The sequence below is a fragment of the Daldinia decipiens genome, assembly GCF_022478715.1.
Source record: "Daldinia decipiens strain CBS 113046 unplaced genomic scaffold F4813scaffold_1, whole genome shotgun sequence".
NCBI lineage: Eukaryota > Fungi > Ascomycota > Sordariomycetes > Xylariales > Hypoxylaceae > Daldinia > Daldinia decipiens.
In genome coordinates, this window is record NW_026054544.1 from 1,670,264 (window position 1) to 1,695,172 (window position 24,909).

The window sequence follows — 24,909 nt, forward strand, 5'->3', positions numbered from 1 at the left end:
ACAACGAACGACTTGGTAATCGTTACCCCCCCTTGTCACCAAATTCGTGAGGTGCTCTTTCCACTTATGACGGTTAGGTATCGGCTCCGACGGCATGGTATTGGTTCTCGTCTGCGGAAAGCACGAAAGCACGTACCTGCCCAGTAACTTACTTACATGAGATATAACTATAATAAGCGAATTGGCCGAGTATGCCTAACCTAGCTGGACATAACCTAGCCTTTCTAAGTCTAACTAGCTAATCGTATTAATCGTATAGAAAAAGTACAGAATATGGGGCAGCGGCTCGGGTAGGGTAGATACGTACCGCTAGCTACATCTAGTATGTATGTACGTACACACTCGGTAAAGGGAATAAGTGAGATCAGGGCCAGGGTCAAGGTCAGGGCTAGGAGGAGGCTAGTCATTACGGGGTTACGCCGATATAAAGCTAAAGGCATGCCTGGAGATCATAGATCATAAGGCGAGAACACCCCCGTCCACTGCCGTAAGTAGATTAAACGATTGATTGATTATGTATATGTGAAATACCTACGTATGCAGTCTAGGGGTTGTGTTGTGGTTGTTCCATACTTAGCTATGGTTGCGAATTATGGATTGTGGGAAGAGAGACATGATGATGTTAACTTTTATGTGGGCCGGTACATTTTAGTCGAACGGAGCTGATCGACAAATACAGCCAAAGTACTTTTAATGTATCCCCGTAGTTGTTGGTCCGTTGCCCGTTGTCCGTTGCCCGCCGCGTGCCTGTGCCTGCCCCCGTGTATGTAAGCAGCTCGCAAAGTACGGTCGAGGTACGTACTCTACGTACCTACTCTTGCTCCCGTGGCTCTCCTGGACAGTTAGCTCGATTTACCGAAGTGCGCGTTTGTCAACCTATCATCAGAAATGCATGCTTGTGAAACGTGCTATATGTATATGGGGTAATTAGGAAGCATAAGCGAGGGGTACTGTCGTAACGAACATGAATCCCAAGAGAACCGTCGTTCATATACCCATGGTTCATTCCTCAAGCTTCCCTACTATTTACGCATTCTAGAAACAATTCAAGGAGATGGCAGATCCAACAAGGAAAATAAAGGTCGCCGACCTGATACCTGCGACCTGATTCATACCTGCGAACTTATGGGTCATGGCGAATACATACAATCCTGGAGGAAGCTTTCTTGCTCTCTTCTCGTACCGGGTCTTAGCGCTTAGTCGGTTATTAGCAGCGAAGAAAGGGAACAAAAGCCAAGATATGTATAGTAAGTCCCGGGTTCCAGACCACGTATATGCACATACGGCTGATACATAATCTGCATAAAGTAGGCGGTAGGTACGGTAGGTAATTTCGAGAGTCGGCCAACTTCTTAAGATAGTATACTCTTAATACTCCCATGACGGCTAATTGGTAACGAAAGGAGCTCGTGCGCCGGCACGTAGCACTCTAGTGTGATTCCAGTGGTCTGGGTGCACTAGTTGGTAGTACTTCTCCCTTCCCTTGATCTTAGTCTCATATTGGTATAGTCTCTCCCCGTATTGCTCGCTTGGTGCCGGCTTCATCTACCGCGTATGGATAAGCTATCCTCGCTAGCACGAGCTATATCGCAGCTATCTACTACGTAGAAAGGGTTAGTTACCTAGGTAGACTTCGTGACTGCATGGTCCTTTTGCAGACGGGACGCTTGCAGCCGCGCACTAACACTCTTAAGAAAGAGCCTAATGTGTAAGTTATTAACGACTGGAGTTCGAGACTCGTCCTTATTAACGCCTAGTCGTCCCAAGAACCCAAGAACCCAAGAATCCAAAAATCCTAACTTCAATCTTCCGGAGACTAACTGCTAGCTTGAATCTATCAAGTTTGCAACTTCGCAAGGGCTCATACGATCAGCACCCGAAAAAATCTTGGATAGCCTGGATAGCCTGGATAGCCTGGATAGCCTGGATAGCTTGGATAGCTTGGAGTGCTAAGCCCGTCTTGGGAAACTCATTGGCGATATACAATGCACAGTTCCCCACTAGTTTCCACATTATCAACCCTCCTCCGGCCCTTTCGTTGTCGGCCGAGTGGGAGGAGCCGCTCGATGTACTGCGGTATTATGTATAATACACGGTAGTATGCGTCGCATGGAAAGTAGGTAGATTCATCATCACTCGAGCTAGCTAGACGGCATCTTTGGGCCTAGCTACTCACGGGACTAGGCCTCTGGGCAAAAATATGTATCCCACTTCGTCCCTTTTGGAGCCCCCCGAAACTTGCATTCGCTAATATTCTCCTTCTAGGGAATGGGCTGATGGGGCTACGTAGGAAATAGGAAGCCGGGCTTTTGCTCCACGCCCCCGCCACACATGTAATGATCGCTGCAGAAGGGCGGATGGCGGATTATTTTCTTTTTTTTCTTTCTTTTTTCCTTTTTAAAGCCTTGCTGAACTGTCGCGCGTCACTTTGTGTTACTGCTTCAGATTATATTACATATAAACAAGCTTGTCGCAGACCTGCCGACTCCATCGAAACGGGAAGAAAAGCATCTGTCATCTGGCAGTTACAGTGTTAGTTCGGCGGTATTCGTAGATGGTTGGACATGCCGGCATCGAGTCCGGCCGAAAAGTCCGGAGAACCAGCCAGGGAAGAAAACAAAAGCCGATGACATGTGGAGATATAATACCCCTCCAATAATAAGACAATGGCATGGGCTTGGCTAGGTATCTTAGAACTAGACGCTGCCCAACTGCGACCGGCAATTGTTTTCTATCACCGGCAGCTAAGTCGCAAACTAAAATTATCATGCAAATTATCCTGCAAGGGTATCTATCCATCGACTCGCCAATACTCGAATTTATGGTAATGGAGCACATGTTGTGTCGCCTATGGTACGGCACATTTTGCTTGTGCTACTTGGTATGACGAGTTGGGAGCCTCATCAATCAGCTCTATTGACAGCTCAGGGCCCCTTTTATTGGCCTATCCACAAGTCTGCGATGGGGCTTAAGTGGAAAGAAAACCTGGCGGAAGTGTCAACAGAACATGCTCGCCACCAAGTCGCGCTCTCGGCGGAAGCACGGATGGGGCACAAGCTGAATTAGTTTACCCCAGCTCGCTGTACATACATCCTTCTCGAGACCGAAAGGGGTCTCTTACTCTACGGCATACGTATGGCATACATACATACATGTCTACATACATGTCTACATACATGTCATTCCTCGTATGTATGTGGTTTGTTTTCATGCTCCCTAGATATCAACTAGATGATGGAACTTGATGATCCTATTAACTCGATCCAGCTGATTGGGTTAAAGCAATCAACATTTCGGCGTTTCTTCTAGTGGCCAACAATGTCCATGTGACCAATCCGACCGCCTAAGGAAATTTATCTTTATGACCTATCGCAATGCCAGCAAACCTGGTGGCACTCGGTCAGACTAGGGGATGCAACGCGAGTCCTCAGAAGGGTTTCTCATACGACAAACCCAGGAATGGACGCTTGCAGGTCATCATCTCCTAAATGCGCAGTCAAATCAAAGTTAGCGTGGCACATCAGAAACTGAGCAAGCCACGAGCCTACCTGGCGTTGATTTTCAAAACGTCGGATTTAATCGACGGCGACCTAGGCCAGCTTCTTTGCTAAGAGAGCTAAGGGCTAAGAACTAGGGAGTTAGCAGGCTACACTAATTAGCAGGTCATTTTAGTGATCTATCTAGTCTCGATGATCGAGCCACGTCTCATCATCCCGTCCATCCCATGCAGCTTCCTCCGCCGCGTCATGCCCATGTCGAACACGACTCGTACAGATTAGCGAAATGACCCTCGTGGCTCAGTAATCCGCAGTGCCGAATTTCAACGAACTTGGCTAGTCCTGATACATACCGTTCACTATGATCGACCCCCCCCGGACGTAAGGGCTACGCTTCCTGCCCGCAAGAGCAAGGTTCTGTCGCGGAATTATCAAGGGTGATTGCCCCCTGAGCAAGCTCGAGTTAGCAACTCGTTTGACCTGTCATTATATATTATATATTAAGGATTTTATTTGGACAAAGCTGAAGCCGAGGTTGGGTTGCTCGTGACACACAGAATCAGGAGTAATTGCGGCTCAAGGTTTTTTTTTAACCCCCTTTCTAGGACGCAAACATGGATCTTTGCCATCATCATATGTATCACCGTCCCATGTCGGACACGAGTTGCACACTACCGAGCAAAACTAACTTCTTACTCATCTCTTAATAGATCCTATCATCCAAGGAGGGGTTTCAAGGGTCAATAAGTAGTATTGACCTGGCGAGAAGTGGCAAGGCGCCTAGGCAATCCTTCCGAAGGTCTCATAGCACGTAAGCGAGAGGCGACACGGCTGGGCTGGAAATGGTGCGCGTTGGCGTTGTATGCTGTAAGTTGAAGGAGAGAGAAGTGGACTGGACTAGACTTTCAGACTAATCCAGAAGTGACAAAAATGGTCTAATGGTCTAAGGGTCTAGGTAAATCGTCCGAAGTGAAAGGTGTCGTCGGCATTTGCACAGCTGTCCCTCATATGATCTGTGCTCCGGCGACCTGGGATCTTAAGCGGACGCTAGTTAAGCGATAAAGTACGGATACATTAAATAGTTTTACATAGTTACCTAGGTTGGCAGGGTTAGGTAGGTACCTGTTTAGTGCAATTCCGTAAGTGTACCTAGATATGTATGTAAAATGTAAAATGTAGAGAGAAAAAAAAAAAAAAAAAAAAAAAAAGAGTTGGTGCCTGGAGAAGGAAGTGCCCGGACCCGGACTTATCTTCCCTTGACGTTCGCAATAAAACCCACCTGCTAAGAACTGAGGATCGGCTGTTAGACAGGGCCATGTGGCTGGGTCGCACTCAGCTCCAGCTTCCTTCGCGGCTGCAGATGCTTGCCGGGCGGCGCCATGTGCCCCGTGCGTAAAGGTATTTGAGAAGTACCTACCTATTATTATTCCTCTAGCTTATCGCATGTACATAGTACTCGTAGAGGTACGTACCTCCTAACCTAGCTTAATAGCAGCTCGCCAAGGGGTTCCATGTACTTAATGCCGGAGTGACATGACTTTTACATTCGAATTGGATCCTTTACTCGGTAGTCGCCAATACTGCTAATTGCTAATGGAGACAGACTATTGAGTAAGGGACTACCGTGCATCTGGTCGATTATGGAGCTTAAATGGGCCGAGTAGGTGAGCAGGTGGTGACCGAAAGTGTTTTTTTTATTTTTTCTTCTTTCCTTCCTATTTCCTTCTTATTTCCTTCTTATTTCCTTCTTATTTCCTTTCGAGTACAACGTAGTACGTAGGTATATACTACAAGGTATAGGTAGTATAATCAGATAAGGAGTGTGTGAGATCGGTAAATCAGCAGAGCTCGGACCAATAGAAGCTTGATTTACCGGCTTCTAGAAGCTTAGAGCCGTTCGACGGACCGGAGCAGCCCCGGGAAGCGAACCCGAGGGAAGCAGGGGTCTCAATAATTCTCACTTTCCTCTTCAGGGTCAAACCCCGACGCTCTACCAATAGCCTTCCCAATAAACCGGATCAACGCGCCCCAGACTAAAATTCCTCCCTCACCTTTTTTAATTTTTTTTTTTTACCTTTAGGTTAGTCTGCGTACAAACCATGTCGACCACGCCAACCGCCGCCAAACCCTTGCCCACATACCCAGACAGATCCAGCTACCGACCCCGAACTTTGTCTTATTTCTTTCTGCTTAGCTGCTTATTAGCTATTAGCTAGGCGCTGACAGATTATTACATATATACATACATCGTCATGTTAGGAGCCGCTGCAACGTATCAGTCGGTGTTGTTGGTACACTCCGGTGCCCGTCAGAAGCCGAGTCGCTTCTGATTCCGTACGCACATACGTAATCTTATGATTGTCGAATTTCTAATATTGCGCCGGGTCTGATCTACCTCGGCAGTCAGCTGCGATCAGAGTCTTGCCCAGTCTGCTAGTTTGACAGCCAGACCAGCCCATGCCCATTCAAACTCGACTCGGATTCGCCTGCCCAGACATTTCATGATTCATAGCGCGCATCCACACGGAGAACAGGTTGACAGGACAATCGAGTTAGCTGCGCCGTCTTAATACATGCACGAGGGCAAATCCTTCATGCCGACCACGTTTTGTGGCGCTCTACGGCGTGTCGTATTGGACTCGTCTCATTCATCCAAATAGCGACGGATTTTGCGATATTGCAACGGGATTGTTTCCGCTTCGCATATACTAGCATACTATATATCTCCCTAATATATATATGTATGTCTAGGTATGTGTGTATGTGTACGCACATAACGCCGTCTTATGTATAAGACAGGCTCAGCAACCAGCAACCAGCAATACATAATAACCAGCAAGCAAGCAACAGGAGACGAGAAGGCGGGCGCCCGCGGGGTTAACTCGTCAGTGTCTATTTTTAGCTTCTGCAAAGTATGGACCATAATATATTATAAGACGGGTATTATGGTGAATGGTAACGGTTTTGGGCTCTAATCTACCCACAGCGCAACCGCAACCGGGTAGATACAGCAAATCCTACCGAATGACAAGGTAGGTTTTTTAAAATAAAGTGTCCGATAGGAGTCTAGAGTAATCCACAGGTCGACAAGTAATCCAATATTTGCGGTGGGCTCCGGATCTTTATTTTCTTACGACATCCAGATCCGCAAGGTCAGAGATATGTACATACATACCTACCTACATATACCGAACGCTACATTCATACATACATACTCTATCTGGGTACTCACACGACCAAGCCTCACGAGATCTCGTTGTGTCGCGCAGCGGCATAGGATCATGTGTTGAGATCAGGGCTGATCCAACGAAAAAGAGTCGCCACGCGATATGGAAAATCTAACACCGCCTTTCTTTTTTTTTTTTTTTTTCTTTCCCCCCCTACCCTGTAGGATTTAGGAGGATTGTGCGGCACAAGGAGCCATTGTCTGCATCTTCGGCCCGGCCCCATTGATCTACAGGCTAGACTAACCTCGGATGTTGTGCATACGCAGCTTATGAAGAACGACTGCTCCGTGTTTATGCTCCCGTGTTATCATATTAGTATGAGGGTTGCATAACCTGTCTGGACCCTTCTTAATTTTAATACCATTTCCGAACTCGACAACGCTAAAAACCCATATACCGGATACACTTTTGGGCTTTGGGGCTTTTAATTTAACAAGGTTGCCTTTACCTAGACGAATGCCGGCTGCCCTGAAGCATGCAATATCAAGGTAACTATCCAACGCCTCCACCGCACATAGAAAGACCTCGCCTAGGTACATACATGCATCCCTACATACATACCGGTACTTTACGCTCCCATTTTTATCACATTCGGTTCGCTGCCCCTCGACGCCGGTAATATCTTGCGAGAAATAGGCTGTTATCCTAAGCTGCTTATGGCATAAGCCACAGCGGAGGCAAACCCATCAATCAATACAGAGGCTGAAAGACTCTTTTATTGCTCTTATTAGCGTCTGTATTAACTTGTGCGCCCGTTGCATGTCAATATAATTCAACACGGTATGATACTTATTGTCATGTTCTACACTAGAAGAACAAGATAGAAAACATCTTGAGTAAGGGGCACGCTTCATGAGGCAGGCAGGCAGGCATCCCTTGGAGTAGGGGGGAAAGCTGCAGGAGCAATACCGATGCAATTTCATCTTGCAGCCGAGTCCAGAACAAGTCGTCTAGGCTTGGGGGTTCAAGGGGCGCCCCACGATTTTAAAAGTAACTCGCATGACGAGCAGAGACGTCCTTGCAAAAACGACCCTGCAGAGATGAGGGTCTAAGAGGGACAAGTATGTATTCCGCAACCAGCTCGGCATTCGTTAAATAATATCGTATCGATATTGTATTCGTACAGTATAGACGGTTAAGAGCGAGTATGCAATGCCGTATGGCTCTCGGAGAGGGGGCGTGGTGCCGGCCGGGTTTCGGGACTTGACCATGCACGAGAGTTAATTAGATGATTGCCTATTTTTATTATTATTATTATTATTATTTGAGACAACAAAGACCCCGGCATAATAAACTAGTAATAAGACCCGGGTTGGGGCGATCAGCACGTGCGAAGATCTCGTCAACGGTTCTCCCTCCCATAGGTACGCCACAGGGAAGATGGACCGGGACGCCATTCGTCGGTCATCATATGCGTCTTTCTGCTTCTCTGCAACGAAGGAGACTAACCTGCTAATGACGCCCGCCTCACTCCTCGATGTTGCACCTGTGGCGTCATTAAGCAGTAGTGATCAACGCTCGCAATGCACTCGCTAGGAAGGTCGAAATTTCACTCCCCTGGCGGACCGGCACTCGGTCTGGGGCATCGTCGTATATAGACGTTTATTAATCCGTCTCATTTATCTCCCGGTGGTTGTCACGTTCCCCTGATGCCGCAATACCACCGTACGTATGTATTCCGTACTATGTATGTATGTATGTATGTACCATGGCAGAATCGAGACGAGGTTCCAAAAGTGACGTGTCGTGCCCGCACATAATGAAACCCGTTAAGCGATCTAGTTAGTGAGATCTTAGCGACGGAGCGAAAGGGCGAAATCGTTTCCTGGTTCGGTAGGTATGATGAGAGAAGGATAAAATGAAATAAAATAAAATACATATAAAATGATAGGGGCCTTTGCCGGTCTAGACTATGTAGTAGGTAGTAGTTGTCGACTGCCTAGGCGTTATGTATAGCTCGGCCTATTATTATATGCATACGAACGAACCCTAGGTTATATGTATACGCGTATTAAACATGTATATAATATTATACATATATACGAATCCCGTAGCCGGCGGGGCATGTGCGATAGGTATTAGGTGATAGGTACATAGGTAGGTAGGCAGGTAGGTATACAAAGCGGAAATGTCTTAGAAGGCTTCGCGAAGCCAAAGCCACGGCATGGCATGGCATAGCATGGCATGGCAGGCTGCCAAAAGCGTCGCTAGGCCGAGAATACATAATGAAATCTGAACCGAATCGTGGGTATCTTTGGTCGTGCCATTCGGCGAAACGAGGCGAGATACCCGGCTGCAAGGTCAAAGCATTGGGTGATGGGATGGGGTGGGAATGGGAGTGGGAGTGGGCGGGGGTGGTAGGTGACCCTTGGGCCCCATGTTATGTGCCGCAAACCAGGATGACAAAAGTCCCATTCGTATGTATGTATGTACATGGAGTAGTAGCAGCAGCATTGCCGAAGACGAACCTCCGTGTCGTTGCGGAAGAAGAATAGACTTGTCACTTGTCTAGGTTACTGTATGTGTATAGTACGTACATACACACACACATAGGTATACATCACATATATACATACATATATCTATGTAGACGACGCGATTACCTCATGGAGATTGGAATTATATTAGTGTAGGTAGTCCGTAGACGGTGGAACATAACATGTATGTATGTATGCGTGTATGTATATGATGTAGCACTGCACTATTATATGTAGGTATGTATGTATGTACGTACGTACGTTACTCTCAGCCTTCTCTCGCCCTCTTACACAATAACGTACAATACAAAGCTGTCAGTCAGTCAGTTAGTCAGTCAGCTTATGTCTTAATGTTATTTATGCACAATAAGCCGCCCATACAATACTGCCGTGAGCGGATATCTACTTACCTACCTGTCTACCTATCTATCCGATGACCTTCCCAAAAACAACGACGAGTTCTCAGGTGAGGTGAGGTTTTAGGTCCAAGGAGGAAGAGAGGTACCTAGGGTCGGTTGGTCCCCCTTTCAGCTGAGCCCAGGCGACGGCGCCCCGTGATAGGAAGGATATAAGGATGGGATTACGCGCTGTACGTTTCCGTCACGTTTCCCCCCTCGTGGCGTGCATGGAGACCGGGAATATCGGCAATTGATCAGCATCTTTCGTCCCGCCTGTGCTTTTCGAGTCGCTGCATACATACCTACATACACCTACCTACCTCATACACCTCATACACCAACTAGCCGTGGGCGATACGCCGTATGTCAGGCATATACGTAATACATCCCGCAAGGCGAGAATCTTGCCTACATGCGTACCGTCTTCTAGAAACTAGTACGGAATAGATACACTACCAGTGTTTCGCCTTGCCATACCTACCTACATACATATACGAACATGTAGGTATCTCAGGTAGGTAGGCAGGTATTATATATATGAGGCAATCTCATATAAGGCAACGTAGGTATACAAGCTACCTACCTATATATCTCGAAACTCCGGGGTCAAGGTGAGTAATAAGCATGTCCATCACTCGACTTACCTTCACTCCGCGGCAGTATGTACGTAGCAAGTAAACAAGTCTGTCCGCCCGTATACTATGTACCTAACCTAACGCCGTGTTACATACCTAACCTACTGGTTATGCTTGCTATAGTACCGTACATAGTAGTAATAAATAGTATACTATTCTTAGAAAGAACAAAAAAAAAACCACACACGCCCAAACGAGGTTAGGTATTCTCAAAAGTACCTAGCATACATACATAGGTGGTAGGGAGGTACATAGGCTGGCTACGGCACCTGTTATTCTAATAATAAAATACCACATATATGCATCTACCTACATCTACCGCCGGCCGTAACGTAAGAACCTAGGTTAGCGGGATCGTAGATGGATTTTACCTATTCTAACACGCGGCGGGAAACCCGCGTCGGGGAGGAAGCGTAGCATAGCATAGCAAGCAACGAGCAATCTGGATGGAAGGATTCAAATTGTTCCGGAGCATGCGCGCAAAATACCTAACTTAGGTACCTCCTCCTACCCAACTTACATACATACATACCTACATACATAACGTGCGTGACGCGAACCAACCCTAACCATGGTCCCGTCACCTTCGGCACTCTACTTACTCTACTTGTGCGCGACTCAACTTCCTACCTAAGCTAAGCCTGCCTACTTACTTGCGGCTGCTGGCAGCGTCGATATTATCCCCTGCCTGTTATGTATAATGAATCGGCGATGGGGTATGGGTATGTGGAGGATAGGGGCATAACGTCGGCACATAGTTATGATCCACATAGACGACGATCCGTCAGCCACCCGGATTGTTTTGCTAGCTATGCAATTTCTTGTTTCGTTTTGCTGCCTCGATCCATAATGCGATCCCTGGCGTCTACATAGCATTTCCTCGTGTTCGACGCCGTCGCCTCGTGGCCAGTTCTAAGCGAGCCGACGCTAAGTTTCTAACGCGATCGATACCCGCTGAGATGAATCCATGGTGAAGCTCGCAGGAGCAAAGTAGATACCATTACTCTGCGCCTCGAGCTTAATAGCAAGTTTCATTTTGATGCCATCGTGCATGCTAAATCATCGTGTTGAGCTAACATGTATCCGGGCAGCGAGAGCCCTAAACAACATTTATGCTAGATAGGTAAACAAACACGTTCTCTGTGACTCGTCTATCCCACCCATCTCCGAGCGCTCCTAAATAACCTTACCCATGGTCCAAATTCTCCCCACTGCTCGAGAAGGTTTAGTGGCGCGTACGATGCGGTATCCGCTACCAGCGTCCGCTCGGGATGAGGCATCATGGCTAAGACTCGACCGTTCTCGCTTGTTACGCCCGCAACACCGCCAGGGCTACCGTTAGGGTTGAGAGGGTATTTCTCTGTGGCTTTCAGGTGATTGTCGACGTATCGAATCGGAATCATCCCTGCCGCATCAAGAGCATGTAATGAGCTAGGTGAAGAAAAGGATGCCCTTCCTTCACCGTGTGAGACGACGATTGGCAATGCCGAACCGTTCATGCCATGGAGGAATACCGAAGGGATCTTCTGGTTATCTTCGATTTTAACCATACTGAAACGCCCTTCGAACTGTTGGCTCGTGTTCTCTTCGAATATTGGCCAATGTTCCGTGCCGGGAATGAGCTCTTTTATTCGTGACAGCATCTGGCAGCCGTTGCAAACTCCGAGAGCAAATGTGTCTGGTCTTTTGAAGAACTCCTCAAACTCCCTTCGGGAGTTGTCGTGCATTAGTATGGATTTAGCCCAGCCTTGTCCGGCGCCGAGCACATCGCCATAGGAGAAGCCTCCGCAGGCAGCCAATCCAACGAAATCAGCCAACGACCGACCGGAAATGATATCCGTCATCATGACATCGATCGGGTCAAATCCTGCTGCTTTAAATGCAAATGCCATTTCGGCATGTCCGTTGACGCCTTGCTCCCTCAGAATAGCTACTCGAGGATTCTTGCCGAAGAACCCTGTTATAGAGGCTGTGAGTGGTAAGATCGTATCAGTAGGATCAAACGTGAGTCTGTAGGAGATACCCGGGTCGGTTTGGTCTTGAATAATAGAATATTCGGACTCGGCGCAGGCAGGGTTGTCTCGAAGTTTTTGCATCTCGTATGAGGTTTTTGCCCACCACTGCTGTATCTCCTTTCTATCCAGGCTGACGAAAGGTGTTGATCCGTAACGAATTGTCAACGCTTGCTTTGACTTGGGCTGTACGCTACCAAACTTCCTTATCAAGCCTGGAGGTGGTCCACAAGTTGCGAAGCATCTCTTGAAGTTTGTCTCATCAGATGCCCGCACTTGGAACACGGCGCCTAATTCTTCGTTGAACAGTGCGTCGACCATGTCCTCGATCGAGCCGGAATTAGAAATTCCGTCCATCATAAGGTCAGCTCCACATCGTCCAGCGAACATCATTTCAGCTACCGTGGTGATCAAACCGCCGTCGGATCTGTCGTGATACGCAAGAACGACTCCACTCTGATGCAATTGAGATATCGCATCGAAGTAATCCGTGATTAGATCCACGTCTCGTACGTCTGGTGCCTCATGTCCCACGTAGCCGAATGATTGAGCAAGGGCAGATCCCCCCATAGCTTTCCTTCCATTCGCGAGGTCGACGAACATCAAGACTGACTCTCCTACTTCTTCAACCCGTCGAAGTTGCGGGGTCCAGGTCCTTCTAATATCTTCGACGATCGTAAATGCCGAGATGACGACTGACACAGGGGCAGTTACGCTCTTAGTCTTTTCGGATTCGCGGTCCTTCCAAGTAGCCTTCATGGAAGTTGAATCTTTGCCTACAGGTATACTGATTCCTAATCTATTGAATTGTTAATAAAATTTGCGAAGACTATAGGGGAAAGAGGTGAAATATGTAGAATGCAATTTGACACATACCGAGGACACATATCAAGCCCAATGGCTTCAACCGCTTCATAAAGAGCTGCTCCTTCTCCCGGGTGGTTTACAGCTGCCATCCAATTGGCAGAGAGCTTAACTCGTCGCAGATCGCCCATGATATCGGCAGCGGCCAGGTTCATCAAGCTCTCGGCCACCGCCATGCGAGCAGACGCGGCAGGGGATATTAAGGCAAGGGTTGGCTTCTCACCCATAGCCATTGCTTCGCCGTGCCTTGTCTTCGCTCCTAGGTTGAACGAGATGGCCGTGACCGCGACGTCGGCTACAGGCGTCTGCCATGGTCCTACCATCTGATCCCGTGCAGTAAGGCCTCCAACAGTCCGGTCTCCAATTGTGATCAAGAAAGACTTCGATCCTACGGCTGGCATCCAAAAGACTCTCTGTAGAGCATTTCTCAGCAGTTCAGCATCGGTCGATCTGGCTCCAAACGCAGCCTTTAAGCTAGCAATTGGTTCGAACTTCGGTAGAGTTGGTTTCTGGGAATTGACTATGCGTTGTAATCGGCGACCTGGGGGGAATAAGGTTGACATCGGAAGGTTGATAGGTCGTGACGCTACGTTGTCTTTCGCATTTCTGTCCGTAAGGATAAGCTTAGGCACGCCGTCTTCATCTTCGGACACTACGGTGCCGACGTCTGAAAAGCCGCAACGTTCACGCCCTAGGCTACTGGTTAATATCACTTGTATATATTAGGAACTGCAGGGCTTACTGCAGATGTTCACAAATCGACTCATCCCTTCGTTGTTGACTAACATAACGTAACGTTCTTGGGCTTCATTGCACCCTATCATAGCGGTTAGCAATCCCTCCAGTTCAGCAACCCTAAATCCAATAATCAAGTGGTAACCTCGTGAGTTTGGATATAATACATAGTGATAGGCGGGACGGAGGGGAACGGAAAAGTCCGTAAAATCTTACATATTTGAAGGGGACTCAAGCTACGGTCTGCGCTTTCGACTTGACGGAGTTCGAACTTGCCCCCGAAACCGGCGTCTTTAACTAACTCCGGAAGAGCGTTGGATAATCCTCCAGCGCCAACGTCGTGTATCATCGCCTAGAAGCCTATTAGTAGCTAACAAAATAGTAGATGTCGAGTTATGAACATGAGACCGATCATAAGAACCCGCGATCTAATCAGATTAAAAGTTCAAGAGAAAACTTACAATGGGATTCGCATCTCCTAGGCTGACACATGCATCGATAACCATCTGAGCTCGACGTTGCATCTCAGGGTTACCCCTCTGTACGCTATTGAAGTCGAGGTCTGCAGTCCCTTCCCCGGAAGCGTTACTGGACGCAGCACCGCCTCCGAGCCCGATTAACATGGCGGGTCCACCAAGCACGATAACATGAGCTCCCTCGTGCACATCAGTCGGGTTCTTGAGTGCGTGCCCAGGCCTGACCCGGCCAAGTCCACCAGCAATCATAATAGGCTTATGATAACCTCGCCACTCTGTTGCCCCTGAGGCGTCCGGGTCATTCTTATTGGTACCGTCTGTCAAGAGTGTACGGAAGCAACCGGCAAGAGCAGGGCGGCCGAACTCATTGTTGAAACGAGCCGCGCCAATGGGCGCCTCAAGCATGATATCCAGACTACTAGCATAATGTGCCGGACGGCCAATGTCAGTCTCCCAGACATGATGTCCTGGAATACAAAGGTCAGAGACCCAGAATCCACTAAGACCAGCTTTGGTGGATGAGCCTCTCCCAACAGCAGCCTCATCGCCTGAAAGGAGGATAAGTCAGTAATGCATCTTAATATCCTTTTACAACAAACTGATAGCATATTGCAAAGTTTGTTTTTGAGACCTGGAGATAGCAACCAGGTAAACTATAGATTGACTTACGGATCTCTCCACCTGATCCAGTGGCGGCTCCTGGGAAAGCTGGTGGCGACCAGAAGTTAGCACTTACTACGCTCACCAAAAGTAAACCATGATACGCCAGTTAGATACTTACGAGAAATGGCGGTGGGATGATTATGGGTTTCAACTTTGGCTAGCACATGTACGACTTCTCTATTGAGTTTCCATGACCCGGTTGCATAATCAGGTGCCCAATAGCTTCCCATTTCGCCCTGCATTACGGCAGCATTGTCACTGTAGGCCGAGACAGTGTAGTCGGGCGTCTTCTTGTGCGTATTTCGGATCATGTCGAACAGACTCAAATCCTTAGTTATACCATCTATAGTCCAGCTCGCATTAAACTGCCTACAGTTCATTATTAGTTGCATTCGCTAATGCGAATTTCTAGCTAAGGGTAGGCCAATAGCAAAGGAAGACTACCGTGAAGGTAGGCATGGAATGAAAGCAGCATTCATATATTGGGCAAGAGAAGATAGGTAGGTGGGAGTACTATGTATGCTTTAAGCTTATGGTTACTTACTTATGACGACAATGTTCAGAGTTTACTTGAGCAAACATGAAGAGCTCTATATCATTCGGGGGTCGCCCAAGTTGAGTGAACTCTTGGACTAGGTATTCCATTTCGGATTGATCCAGAGCTAGGCCGTGTTCGGCATTGTAAGCCTTCAACATATCAAGAGGACTTTGGCTTCCGGAAAATATATCAACAACTTCCAGAGGCAAGGGCTCTCGCTCTATGAACATCGAGTCAAGATCTGGCTCGCTTGTGGATATGATCTCCGTCATTCGGTCGAACAGTGAATCCTTGAATGGGATTTCATCGCTATTCAAGGGCTGCTCGAATTCTAGAGTGACGGATCGCGCCCGTTCAACCCGATGAACCTGGTCTGCGAGGCCGCAGACTTCGCAGACCTTAGTAGCTTTGGAGCTCCATGGAGAAATATTCCTAGGCGCTATATAATAAGTGCGCGTGTGGCCGATATGTATTAGAGACGGCTGGCTAGCATCGCTAGGCAATGGGAGTAGCTGTTGGAGTTTGGGCCCGACAATGTTTTTATCACCTTTGATATGCGCGTAATAAATCCAGGAGCCTAGGATGTTGGTGACCTTGATAGATGTAGTCTGGCTGATGCGATCTTTTAACTTATTGGCCTCGGAGGGCGTGAAGCAAGACTCTCCGGTAAGGACAATGTATTCCATCTTTCCCGGTAGCGACCAGAAGGTCCGAGGATATTTGAGATTAGAGGCTCTAATGCAACCAGAAGCACCCCTCGACTACTTGAAGACTCATTGATTAGCGTGAAAGAAAATGTTCACAGCTATGTGGGATGTGGGGTTCATAGTTTTCGTTGGAGGGGTAGATGAAGACCCTGCATGTACGGTTAATGCTAAGCTGTCCAATCATCAATGAAGTACGAACCCAATTCTGTCTTGAGTCAAACGTGCGATAAGACGATAAGCATCAGCGGATGTGACATTCAACCGCCCCGATCTTAGAAATAGAAATGGGACCTAAATACAGGTACCCAGATATGTGCTACGTCAATCTTATGTAAAATTCAGGGGTTATTTACATATGTAGGTAGACTTATCCAAAAAATTATGACCAGCTGTTTGAAAAGCTCCACAACATAAGTCGCGATTTACTTTAGTTAGGTATTATCGTGTACATTAGCTTCATTCCGCCGAAGATAACCAACACTCTTCGACTCTTCGGATGAAAATTCGAGTTCCGACCCACGCCGAACATCCCTCGACTCAACCCCGTCTTACCATGCAATTTTAGTGTTCGCCAATGTGTTGCACGAAGAGTTCTATATAGAATCAGGACAACCGCGCGATCTCCCGCTCTGTCCGGTGCTACTCGATAAAGCATCAAAATGTACCTCCTCACGACGTTGGCTGCCTATGCCGCCCCAACGTTCCTGATTTTGTCGCCTGTTTTGTCATACTCCGATCAGGCAATCTCTATGCATAGGAATAGATCGAGTGCGGGCTTCTCACTAGATATTCCTCTGATCATGCTTGTCGCATCAATATTCAGGTTCGCCAGCCCCTCCGATCTTGTATACAGAAGCTTGTCATGCTAACAACATCATCATTAGGGTCTTCTATTACCCGGGCGCGAGATTTGATGTAGCGTTGTTGATCCAGTCGTTCTGCAACATCGTCATCCAAGTTATACTGCTAAAGATTGCTCTCGATCACCGTCCGCCGCCGTCGTCAAAAGGAGGTGATGCCGCCCTTCCTTTCGCAGGCGCACAGGATGGATTCGGGAGATTTCAGCGACCTTACAATTTTTGGCGATGGCGGTCACCGAAACCGTAGGTTTTACCCCTCGAGGTCTGGTCTTGGTGCTTCTGCTAATCCCAGATGCTAGCTATTGGCAATTTCTATTGTCGTTGTTTATCAGCTTGACTGTACTCGAGCTGTTATTAGCACCATTCAATTCGGTCTATTCTGGATATTCGGACTTAATAGGATATATTGGCCTGTCAGTCGAGGCGACGCTGCCGATCCCACAGCTCGTTGCGAACGCACGCTCGCGATCTTGCAAAGGCTTTCGGGTTTCCGTATTAGCAAGTTGGCTGGTTGGAGATGCTATGAAGATGTTCTGGTTCTTTACGTCTACCACTTCAATTCCAGTGGCATTTAAGCTCTGTGGAATCTTCCAAGCTGTCTGCGACTCCCTCATCGGCGTCCAGTATTTGATGTATGGTGACCAGCAACCTAACCAGCAACCTACGATAAAACCGCAGCAGGGGTGGACATATTCCGGTGTAAAGCCGCATCTACATGTAACTGGGAGAGAAACACCGACAGGGAGGAGGACACCTCTTGGAGAGAAAACAATTTGAATAATGATTGTAAATACTATCATAACCGGTGTGGCCTGGTATGCCTGTGACTGTATATATGGCGTATGACTATAGTTGCAGTAATAAGTGTGGTAGTACGATCGAATCTTCAAGTTAAAAACATGGGACTTCACTACAAGGCTACTAGGTTTCCTTTTTTTTTTTTTTTTTTAAAAAAAAAAAAAGGAAAAAAAAGGAAAAGATGATGAAATTGCAGCCATACTAAAACAATTACATGCAGGAATTGGGGCATACATACCTAATACATGTAAGTATACACCTTTATAATTGCTAACTTATAGTGTACATTTACCCTGTAATAAAAAGCAAAATGACATCCTGCTCAAGACCTGTCGCTGTGATTACCTAATATCGTAACACGCGCTATGATACGCGAGTGGCTGATGTGATACATCAACTAATTATTCTACAGACAAGGGTGAGGAAGTCGTGAATTAGTGCTAATGAGTACATTCAACACCTGACTTTCCCCGCGAATAATCAGCCACGAAATCATATTTCTATAGCTAAAATAGTACCTGTCAGGTCGGGACAAAATGCTAGCTTCTATGTGTACCAATCTTTCCAACGCCGAAGTGATGTGTTATCTCATTTGGACGTGGAGGATTCTGAGGATGTAGTCACGGCTTAACTAATACGAATGTTAGTGCACTCGACTTTCTCGAGTAGAACGCGCTTAACAAATCTTCTCATTTTAATCTAATACTTTACCATCATCTCATTCACACATTAAGAAACTCCTTTCTATACATATATTGGCGCCTATCTCTCCCACTTTGCGACTTCACATCATATCCCAGGCATCTCCTAGCCATAGTCGATTTCTCACTATCTTCGACTCTTTTAACCTAAGATACATAGCGCCAAGTACTAAGACGTGGTAGTCCATAACCCCTGACATCTATATGTCTTGTTTCAACATAACTATCCTCCCAATTATACCTATACTCTAGGACCATCTTCAAGTCTCATATCCAGTTATTATCACGCTTTCAAGTGATATCTCGATTCTTTAGAACCCTCGAGTCGTTCTAGGCTATCGGTCTTAAAACCGACCTGGCGTTGTAAGTTGAATTTATTTGTTTTAGTTCCTCATCCAATTATCGTGTTAAGAACTATATGGCACTTATGGCATTGCCTTCAAACCCCGTTCTTCGAAGCATATTGAACCCAGATGCCGCAAGAACAGTAATAAAAAAAAACTCCTATCATATTGCCTTTTTTGATAAACACGTTAAGTCACTTGACGCTTTTCTTCAAATAGCAGCATCTCATTCCTTTCTATGAATTTCCCAAGTATGAAGCTATAGAACTCAGACCAATCGATCTACACAGATATCAAATTTCAAGTTCTCTATTGGTCGTTTACTTACATCGGAAGCAGTTAGCAAGCTGTGCTAGAATTTGGAAGTTGGTTGACGTTCAATCATCGTTTAGGTGATTGGTATATTACCATTGCCTCTAATTGATCCTGTGGTTGCACTATACGTACGGTCTGGTTCCTCAAGACGTTCCTGGGCAACAACACAAATCGAAAGAGCATTGAAGGAGCGCCGTCTATTTGACGACTGCCCGCAATTACGTAGCAAACTGGTAAGCAACTCCCTCCCTTGGCACATCTTCCGGTCTTTACAACACTTGATTCAATATTTGACACACTATTCCACCTCGTATCACCGCTCTAGCCTCTCTACCACCATAGCCATTCTTACCATCTGCTATATCTAACCCCAGCCTATCAACAGAATCGTGCATCACAGGATCCAGCTTCTCAGACCTTACATCAGGTTACCCTGACAAATTCAACACCTACCTAGCGTTCACCAAGGTCTTAATCTTGTAAGTTATTTCTATTCCTAGGTCTGAGGCTACATATCCCATCCCCACTGGTTCTTTACCCAGGTATCTACGTACCTACTGAAGTACTTGGGCAATCTACTCTTGCTGGGATCACTAATACCTGTTTCTGTAATATATAATATCCTCTTATTTCCCATACCTTCTTAGACTCAACTTCCTCCACCTGGCAGCTTCCTTTTTTACTATCTATCCTACATCATCTAAGCATCGCAACACTCCCTCCTTCCCCTTCTAAACATTTGACCATTTTCTTCACGGATATCCTGGATGCCTTGTTGACTCCCCTCGATACAATACAACATCTAAACGTTGTTCCCTCCCCTTGGTTCGCGCCAATACGCAATCCTCTAACCTCGCGATTGTCTCGCCGTCAGTCATCGCTAACATCACTGTATAGTGACGCCTTTGCAACGTTCACGATGGCTCCTACTCGAAACCGAGTGAATTTTAAGAACTACGAGACTAGCACTCGTCTGCTGGCTGCTGTGGTCGCATCCCTCGAGGGCAAGGCCAAACTCGACTACGATGGTACGTGTGCTCTATTTTTATGATCCTCTACTTGAATTATCCTATACTGTTCTCTTTAAATACTCTCTTGATGTGTGTGTCCTATGCCATATTAGAGGGACGGCGTAATCAGAATACACACAAGTCGGATCGCACTACCTTGGGAGAGAGGTATTGAAACAGTTGTACTTCTGTAGTGTCTGCTTGTATTAGATAGACCTACTGTTTCCACCACGAGCTGATGTGACGGTAGTGATTGCGTTACTAGTGGGCGGAGGCTCCACGGAATCCGCTGTGGAGCACCGCATGCGTCCTATTAAGCAGCTAGGCAAGTTGCAAGTCGACTGGTTTATGAACCAAAGGAAGGACCCGGGCGAGTTGCCTGTCGAGAGTGGAGGTATAATCTATACCCCTCTCGCATCACTGAATCTCCTATTCTTATTTCCCTTTTTCCATTGCTATTTTATAACTTATTACAATGGAAGAAGCAACTAACACTCGTTTACAGAAATCCAGAAGCTCTTCGGCGAATCTACTGCCGCCGGCATACAGTGGCAGATGCGTGATGTGAAAGCTCTGGGTCGTGCGCAGCGACAAGCCGTCGAGGCAGGCCAAAATCCCTGGGATGTTAAGATCGATGCTCCTCCACGCACCAAGGCTTCCGCCGCGTCAACACCTACGAGCAAGGGTGGCCGCACCCCCTCCACCGCGGCCTCTTCGAAGCGCAAACGCGGCCCTAAGAAAGCGACTCTATCCGAGGAGGATACTGGCCTTGACAGCACTGAGACCGACTACGACACAAAGGATCTCCGCTCAGATGACGACGATATCGTTCAGATCACGCCCACACCCAAACGCCGCAACACCCAAGGTCCTAATAGCGCCAGCACGAACAACACCAACACCGCCACACCTGTGCCTGCTAAGACTACTGGCGGCAATGGCGGAAGCGGCGGCAGCGGCGGCAAAGATGTCACGCGCTCTCTCTTCGGTAACGGTTCTAAGTCAGCGCGTGCCAACAATAACGATGACCAGGTCCAGTTCATCGATCTGAGCGAGGACACACCCCCGCCCCCACCCAGAACATATACGCGCGCGCCCCAAGTGAAGGCTGACCCAGATTCAGACCTGGTATCGGAGGAGAATAGCCCAATTAGACAGGGCCACGACGACCCTTTCGTCGGTAGCAGCGGCATGTTCGACGACGACGAGCTTGCGGATGGAGAGGTCTAATGTTACCGATCTCGTAACCCGGGCCACGGAAAAAAAAATGCGAATGTAGATATCGCACGTGTTTCCATCATCCTCTCTTCTTCTTTCGGTATCCTCTATGACGAGAAACGGGTTCTATGGCGTTCGGTTTATTCTCTATTTTCTTTCTATTAATTCGACGTCCTTGCGAACGGGTGATTAATGCATGACTTTCATGCCGGCGTATCATCTCTTTTCAGCACATTTTGTGCAACATCATCGTATCGTCGTCTCTTCGTTTCTACTACATTTCCTTATCAGTACTAGGATCGGCAAAAAGGGGGGGAAACAGAGAAAAAGAAAAGCAATGGATGGATGGTTTGCGATTTTATCCATAGGAGCCGAGATATACCACGCTCTCTCATCTGACGGGCGATATATACGTGGTAACAACCTTAACCTAAGGGTTTATGGGCATGAGAGGGCATCTGGACAGATTAGGGGGGCAAAACAAAGACAATTATGCCGTCACTCCTTTATCTTCACCAACATTTCGATATATTTACTAGTACATTTGCGATGGTTTTCATTTCATCTGGTTTTCCGGCTCTGATTTGCAGGCTTGCCCTCATACAACACGAGAGGCCGTTTTTCTCGCTTTGCGATGAATTTTCAAGAACTGATCTGCGAATGAATTAGATAGAAACCAGCAGCTTCATCTACCTATCTAGGCAGGCAGACTAGCTGCTCTCGTGAATACTATCTCGCATGTTTTCTTTTATTTAACTTAGTCAAGAAGTAACCTCCACAACGCGTCCTTGTCTATGAAATCGTGATGAATGATATTGACCAGCCACGAGTCTGCCTTGGCCTTCTCGAGCAGCTTTTCGGTTTCCGACCCCTTTCCGTAGATCTGCGCCCACTCGCCAAATATGCCAAACGCCTCCTCGCTCCACGCCCTGAAGCTGACTTCCTCTATGATGGTCGGCGTGATGATCTCCTTGCCCGGAAACACGCCCCACGTCACCGCGTTCGTGCTTGGTTCCTTGACTTCGCCTGCCAGACCCCCCGTCAGGTCGGACGATGCGAAGTCTCCCGCGGCGTTTGCCGCATAGAAACATACCGTATCCTGCACCTCTGAGCTCTGGAGTTTCTCAAGGAGGACTTTCCAGTCGGCGGTCGGGATGAAGAATTCCACGAAGGCTTTCTGGAACACGAAACCTTGCTGCGGACCCCAGCCGAAGACGGGATCGGACGAGCGTAGGCCGTTGACGGCGGGTTGCGAAGCAACAGTCCACCAGCCTTTCCTGTTAAGCTGGATGAGCTGCTCGGTGATCATGCCGGTCTCTTCGTTGAACTCCTCCTCGCTCCACGGAATAGCCGAAAGCTCCTTTTTCAGATGCCGGACCATTATGTCGTTGACATCTTCCCGCTTGGCCGGGTACCCCCAGAGACTGACGGCTTGCGCGTGAGAGACGTGCAGACTAGGCCCGTATCCGTCTATTTCGCCGTAAGCGGGGGACCGGGCGTCGCCCCATCGGCCGTTGGGGAAGTCATCCCACGTTGCTTCTCGGCCGAGGACACCCTCGCCTTCAGAAATCGCCAAGGTATTAGCTCGGTTGTTGATGGGATCTGCTGGTATACTAGCTTCCGCTGAGGTAGCTTCATATTCGGGATGCGAGACCGGTCGTCCGGAGATGATGACCCGGTTGCGAGTTTCCGAACTAACGTTTGATTGCCTTCGACTTCGGGAATTCTCTCGTATTTGAGGGATAATTTCGTGGTCTAGAGATCCGTTGACTTGGAGCGCCGGGATCTTAGACGTGATATCTTGGATTGCCTCTTCATCGGTAGGAGTGCTGAGGGGTATGAGATCTGTTCTTTCGATGACGAAAGATACGGCCTTTTCGAGATTTAAGGTATAGAAGTGGAAGCCTCTAGGCCCGGGTGTTCTTCTTGTGATCTCCTTGACCTTTTCGACGATCTCGCATAAGATATCTACACCAACGCTCTTGACCTTCTCATCGTCCATCTTCACCGCATCTAACCGAGACATTATCGCGTCCGGTATCTGAGCATGGCTGAGCTTCGTTGTTCGCTTGATCATCTGGTAACTCTGAATGGGCATGAGTCCGGGAATGATGGGAATCGTCTTGAATGCGCCGCTGGGGTGGTTCCTGAGGGTCTGCTCGAAATTGTCATAAGCTTCTGTGTCGAAGAATAATTGCGTCATGAGGAAGTCGGCTCCTGCGAGGGTTTTATCGACTAGATAGGGAAGATCATGTTCTAAACTCTGGCCCATGGGATGGCTCTCATCGGCATGGCCTTCGGGGTACGCAGCGACGCCGATACAGAAATAATCTCCGTGAGTCTTCCTTATGTACCGCACCAAATCAATGGCCCATTCAAAGGTCTCATCTATAGCATCCTCGGGGCTCTCGTTCGGATCTTTATATTCCGCGGCTCTTGGGGGGTCGCCCCTCAAGGCTAGGATGTTCCTAATACCCAATGCCTTTGCATCTTCCAAGGCCCCATCGATCAATTTCCGGCTCATGTTCGTACATGTCAAGTGTAGACATGTCGTCAGGTTCAACTCCCTCTGACATATCTCGGCCAGCTCGAGCGACTTCGTAGCAGTGGTTCCCCCGGCACCCCATGTTACATTTACAAAGAGAGGTCGCAGCGCTCGTGCCATTCGATCAAGACGGTCGCGTAAGTTGGAGAATCCCATAGCAGTCTTTGGAGGGAAGAACTCGAGCGAGAAGTAGTTGGAATCGGCCGGCAAAGCGGCTATCTTGTCTGTGATTTTCTCCATATCGAATAGTCTCGCCCAGCACGGTTTGTTGCAAACGGCGAAGGATTTCTGAAACTAGAATATAGAAGTATATTTAAATTAGACTGTCGCTCAACACAGAGGGCAAGTCGAAAATGTGTAGAGGAATTGGCCTTGTAGAGGCCGGATTGGCACGGAGGAAGTCCAGTCGATATGTAGCTACGGACGGCAACACTATAAGTAGCAAAGGCAGTGCTCATTAAATACCAAGACGTGTAATTAGTATCTTGGTCCAAAATACCGCAATTGACGTGTAATGGGCCGTCCTACAGTGTCTGACTTCTCGTAAACAGTAGATATGTAGATATGTTCGTGTCTTGCAGCTTGTACGACTGACTCCCTTTTGTGGAAATTTTACTATGTAAAAGGTTCCGGTCGGCGAGGTCTGACATCGGTGTGGGGTACCTGCATAGAACCCCGCATTACGGGACATGGAACTCACGTATGTACCCAAAGCATGGTCGAACCGGGCAAGACATTCGCTTCTTACATAATAAATCCAAAGATAGGAAGGTACTGTGGGGTGACGAGAGGATTAACCGGAGTTTACCCTTGATATAGCCGAGTATGTATAACTGAACTCCACCCATGTACACATGTAGTATGGTACATAATGATGAATCAACCGTTT

At 47.6% G+C, this 24,909-nt stretch overlaps 6 protein-coding genes across 6 annotated transcripts; 3 read left to right on the plus strand and 3 right to left on the minus strand.

The window, feature by feature from the left end:
- Nucleotides 1-833: 833 nt before the first annotated feature.
- Nucleotides 834-1,912, minus strand: F4813DRAFT_342814 (uncharacterized protein). The gene is made up of 4 exons (XM_049241460.1): nucleotides 1,843-1,912; nucleotides 1,510-1,708; nucleotides 1,309-1,460; nucleotides 834-1,247 (listed from the first exon to the last, which is right to left on the minus strand). Exons 3-4 carry the CDS (start codon nucleotides 1,379-1,381, stop codon nucleotides 1,036-1,038), a joined length of 285 nt encoding a protein of 94 aa, XP_049105017.1. The 5' UTR covers nucleotides 1,382-1,460; nucleotides 1,510-1,708; nucleotides 1,843-1,912; the 3' UTR covers nucleotides 834-1,035.
- A 9,335-nt stretch (nucleotides 1,913-11,247) lies between these two features.
- Nucleotides 11,248-16,335, minus strand: F4813DRAFT_18903 (phosphoribosylformylglycinamidin). The gene is made up of 8 exons (XM_049239401.1): nucleotides 15,529-16,335; nucleotides 15,103-15,353; nucleotides 14,991-15,029; nucleotides 14,307-14,869; nucleotides 14,062-14,197; nucleotides 13,853-13,927; nucleotides 13,123-13,801; nucleotides 11,248-13,045 (listed from the first exon to the last, which is right to left on the minus strand). Exons 1-8 carry the CDS (start codon nucleotides 16,206-16,208, stop codon nucleotides 11,386-11,388), a joined length of 4,083 nt encoding a protein of 1,360 aa, XP_049105018.1. The 5' UTR covers nucleotides 16,209-16,335; the 3' UTR covers nucleotides 11,248-11,385.
- A 115-nt stretch (nucleotides 16,336-16,450) lies between these two features.
- On the plus strand, nucleotides 16,451-18,011 carry F4813DRAFT_342829 (uncharacterized protein). Its single transcript, XM_049241461.1, has 3 exons — nucleotides 16,451-17,052; nucleotides 17,114-17,332; nucleotides 17,389-18,011. Exons 1-3 carry the CDS (start codon nucleotides 16,889-16,891, stop codon nucleotides 17,864-17,866), a joined length of 861 nt encoding a protein of 286 aa, XP_049105019.1. The 5' UTR covers nucleotides 16,451-16,888; the 3' UTR covers nucleotides 17,867-18,011.
- Nucleotides 18,012-20,166: 2,155 nt separating this feature from the next.
- On the plus strand, nucleotides 20,167-21,487 carry F4813DRAFT_384622 (uncharacterized protein; the record flags this gene model as incomplete). Its single annotated transcript, XM_049246115.1, has 3 exons — nucleotides 20,167-20,275; nucleotides 20,508-20,651; nucleotides 20,763-21,487. 3 exons carry the CDS (start codon nucleotides 20,167-20,169, stop codon nucleotides 21,485-21,487), a joined length of 978 nt encoding a protein of 325 aa, XP_049105020.1.
- Nucleotides 21,488-21,579: 92 nt separating this feature from the next.
- Nucleotides 21,580-22,145, plus strand: F4813DRAFT_18926 (uncharacterized protein). The gene has a single exon (XM_049239405.1). The coding sequence runs from the start codon at nucleotides 21,672-21,674 to the stop codon at nucleotides 22,056-22,058; it is 387 nt and encodes a 128-aa protein (XP_049105021.1). The 5' UTR covers nucleotides 21,580-21,671; the 3' UTR covers nucleotides 22,059-22,145.
- On the minus strand, nucleotides 22,146-24,369 carry F4813DRAFT_18927 (MTHFR-domain-containing protein). Its single transcript, XM_049239406.1, has one exon. It carries the CDS (start codon nucleotides 24,258-24,260, stop codon nucleotides 22,233-22,235), a length of 2,028 nt encoding a protein of 675 aa, XP_049105022.1. The 5' UTR covers nucleotides 24,261-24,369; the 3' UTR covers nucleotides 22,146-22,232.
- Nucleotides 24,370-24,909: the final 540 nt, after the last annotated feature.

Bases quoted from the DNA above. Each gene is read 5' to 3' on its own strand.
- F4813DRAFT_342814 (XM_049241460.1), bottom strand. From the start codon at position 1,381: ATGGGAGTATTAAGAGTATACTATCTTAAGAAGTTGGCCGACTCTCGA. The intron at 1,248-1,308 runs CTTTATGCAGAT...CCCGGGACTTAC, and splicing joins CCTACCGTACCTACCGCCTA to TATACATATCTTGGCTTTTG.
- F4813DRAFT_18903 (XM_049239401.1), bottom strand. From the start codon at position 16,208: ATGGAATACATTGTCCTTACCGGAGAGTCTTGCTTCACGCCCTCCGAG. The intron at 13,928-14,061 runs GTAAGATTTTAC...CCGCTATGATAG, and splicing joins CTTGAGTCCCCTTCAAATAT to GGTGCAATGAAGCCCAAGAA. The intron at 13,802-13,852 runs GTAAGCCCTGCA...CCAGTAGCCTAG, and splicing joins TCGATTTGTGAACATCTGCA to GGCGTGAACGTTGCGGCTTT.
- F4813DRAFT_342829 (XM_049241461.1), top strand. From the start codon at position 16,889: ATGTACCTCCTCACGACGTTGGCTGCCTATGCCGCCCCAACGTTCCTG. The intron at 17,053-17,113 runs GTTCGCCAGCCC...CATCATCATTAG, and splicing joins CTTGTCGCATCAATATTCAG to GGTCTTCTATTACCCGGGCG. The intron at 17,333-17,388 runs GTAGGTTTTACC...CCCAGATGCTAG, and splicing joins CGATGGCGGTCACCGAAACC to CTATTGGCAATTTCTATTGT.
- F4813DRAFT_18926 (XM_049239405.1), top strand. From the start codon at position 21,672: ATGACTTTCATGCCGGCGTATCATCTCTTTTCAGCACATTTTGTGCAA.
- F4813DRAFT_18927 (XM_049239406.1), bottom strand. From the start codon at position 24,260: ATGGAGAAAATCACAGACAAGATAGCCGCTTTGCCGGCCGATTCCAAC.